We start from the raw sequence: 2,617 nt of genomic DNA, 5'->3' as shown, positions 1-2,617 counted from the left end.
TTGACACAACACAACACCCACCCCCAACCCCCAACTTGGTACAAACGACCCCAAAATGTTGCACCCACGACACCCTTTGACGTGACACGACACACACAACACACAATTTGGCATAAAATCCCCCCCAAAAATGGAGCCACAAACACCCTTTGACACGACACAACACACAGAACACACAGTTTGGCACAAACACCCCCAAAATGTTGCACCCACAACGCATTTTTGACACGAAACAACACACAGAACACACAGTTTGACACAAACACCCCCAAAACGTTGCACTCACGACACTCTTTGATGTGACACAACACACAACTCCTCACCCCTTCCCCTCCTTTCACCCTTTTCACCCCCCAAAAGGGATTTTTCTTGGGAAAAACACCCTCCCCTTCCCCCCTTTTTCCCCTTTTCCCCCCTTTTTTCCTTTTTTTGGCCCATTTCCTCACCTCATTTCTCCAGAAAAACAATAAATCCCCGCCCATTTTGTCCTCCCCCCACCTCCCCACCTTGTAAATTTGGGGTGATTTCAACCTTACCGGCAATTGTTTAAAAATAATCCCTATTTAGTCATTCCGACCTTTTATTTTTTTTTTGCCATTTACATCATCCCCCATCCCTGGGGGATGCTTTAACCAAAACAATGTGTTTTTTCCCCAAAATTCCCCTTTTTTCAAGCCAAAAATTATGTCAAAGCTTTGGGTGGGTCAATCCCTCGGGGTTGTCTGTTATTTGTCATTTTTATGATTTTTTTTTTCCCCTTGTTCTGCCAAAAAATAATAATAAAAGGAGGAAGAAGAGGCAGCTGCCCCCAGGGTCACTCTCAGTGTTTGCATCGAGGATTTGAGGAGAAAACGGAGCTTTTTGGGGCCGGCAAAAAAACAGAGGGAGGTAAGGTTAAATAGACATATAAATAAATAGCATTTTTTGGCAGGAAAAAGCTCAAAGTACGAAAATATCTGGAAATTCCTCAGATATTCAACCCCCGACCCCGGGTTTGTTCCTGCAGGGGAAGAATTTGACTGTTTCTGAGGAGACTTTTTGGGGGGAAAAGGGGGAGAAAAAGGGAAAAGGGAGAGAAGAGGGAAAAGGGAGAGAAGAGGGAAAAGGGAGAGAAGAGGGAAAAGGGAGAGAAGAGGGAAAAGGGAGAGAAGAGGGAAAAGGGAGAGAAGAGGGAAAAGGGAGAGAAGAGGGAAAAGGGAGAGAAGAGGGAAAAGGGAGAGAAGAGGGAAAAGGGAGAGAAGAGGGAAAAGGGGGGGAAACAGGGGAAAATGAGAGAAGAGGGAAAAAGGGGGAGAAAAGGGAAAAGGGGGGGAAGTGGGAGAAAAGGCAAAAGGAAGAGAAAAGGAAAAAAGAAGAGAAAAGGGGAAAAGGGAAGAAGAGGGGAAAAGGGGGGGGAAAGGGGAGAAAAACGGGAAGTGGGAGAAAAGGAAAAAGGAAGAGAAAAGGAAAAAAGAAGAGAAAAGGAAAAAAGAAGAGAAAAGGAAAAAAGAAGAGAAAAGGGGAAAAGGGGGGGGAAGGGGAGAAAACAAGTCAAAATGGAAAAGGGGAGAGAAAAGGAAAAAAGAGAAGAAGAGGGAAAAGAGAGAAAAATGAGGGGAAATGGGGGAAAAGGGGGAGAAATGGAAAAAAGAGGAAGAAAATGGAAAAAAGGAGGAAGAAAAGGGAAAAGGAGAGTAAGATGGAAAAGAGGGGAAAAGGAGGAAAATGGGGGGAAATGAGAGAAAATGGGAAAAGGGGGAGAAAAGGAAAAAAGGGGGGAAAAGGGAAAAAGGGGGAAAAGGGGAAAAAGCAAATTGTTGTGAGGAGAACTTGAATTTTGTAAAAATTTGGAGGGGCCATGGGCAAACTTGAACACAATTTTTTAAAAATTTGGAGGGGCCATGGGCAAACTTGAACAGAATTTTTTAAAAATTCAGTGAATTTTATGTGTTTTTTCCCCTTTTCAGGCAAAAGGCCCATGGATGGGGGGAAGGAGGCCCATGGGTCACTGTGGGTCTGGACTGTCAGGATGTGGGGTAAGTTCAAACCCTTCAGAACCAGTAAAATTCCCCCCAAATATATGAATTTTCTCAAAATAAGATTTTTTGCCCAGCCCCAAACTGCCACATTCCATCAAATTAAAATTCCATCAAATCAAAACTCCATTAAATCGTAATTCCATCAAATAAAAATCAGTCAAATCAGGTGCCCATCCAATAAAAATTTCACCAAATCTGTCAAATGAAAAGTTCATCAAATCAAAATTCCACTCAATCAAAATTCCTTCAAATCAATCAAAATTCAGTCAAATCAACATTTCATCACATCAATAGTCCATCAAATAAAAATTTCATCAAATCAACAGTTTGTCACATCAAAAGTTCACCAAATCAAAAATTCCATCAAATAAAAATTCAGTCAAAAGTCTGTCAAATCAAAATTCCATCAAGTCAAAACTTCATCAAATCAAAACTTCATCAAATCAAAAATTCCATCAGTTCAAAATTCTGCCAAATCAAAATTCCACCAAATCAAAATTCCATCCAACGAAACTCCATCCAATCAGTCTCCTCCTCAAATCTAATTAATTTCAATTTTCATTTCAATTTTCATTTCTCACCAACTCCCTACCCCCCTT

General features: G+C 41.3%; 1 protein-coding gene across 1 annotated transcript in view; it reads left to right on the top strand.

The window, feature by feature from the left end:
- The first annotated feature begins 792 nt into the window (after positions 1–792).
- The window catches only part of LOC106897391 (IgGFc-binding protein-like), a 39,082-nt gene continuing 37,257 nt past the window's right edge, over positions 793–2,617 (top strand). The window contains exons 1-2 of the mRNA XM_014957988.1: positions 793–888; positions 1,947–2,015. Of these exons, the coding sequence (XP_014813474.1) occupies positions 1,958–2,015 (58 nt within the window). The 5' untranslated portion in view covers positions 793–888; positions 1,947–1,957. The remainder of the gene's footprint in view (positions 889–1,946; positions 2,016–2,617) is intronic.

This window comes from Calidris pugnax, unplaced genomic scaffold (genome assembly GCF_001431845.1).
Source record: "Calidris pugnax isolate Ruff unplaced genomic scaffold, ASM143184v1 scaffold397, whole genome shotgun sequence".
NCBI lineage: Eukaryota > Metazoa > Chordata > Aves > Charadriiformes > Scolopacidae > Calidris > Calidris pugnax.
This window is presented reverse-complemented; position numbering and strand designations above follow the sequence as displayed.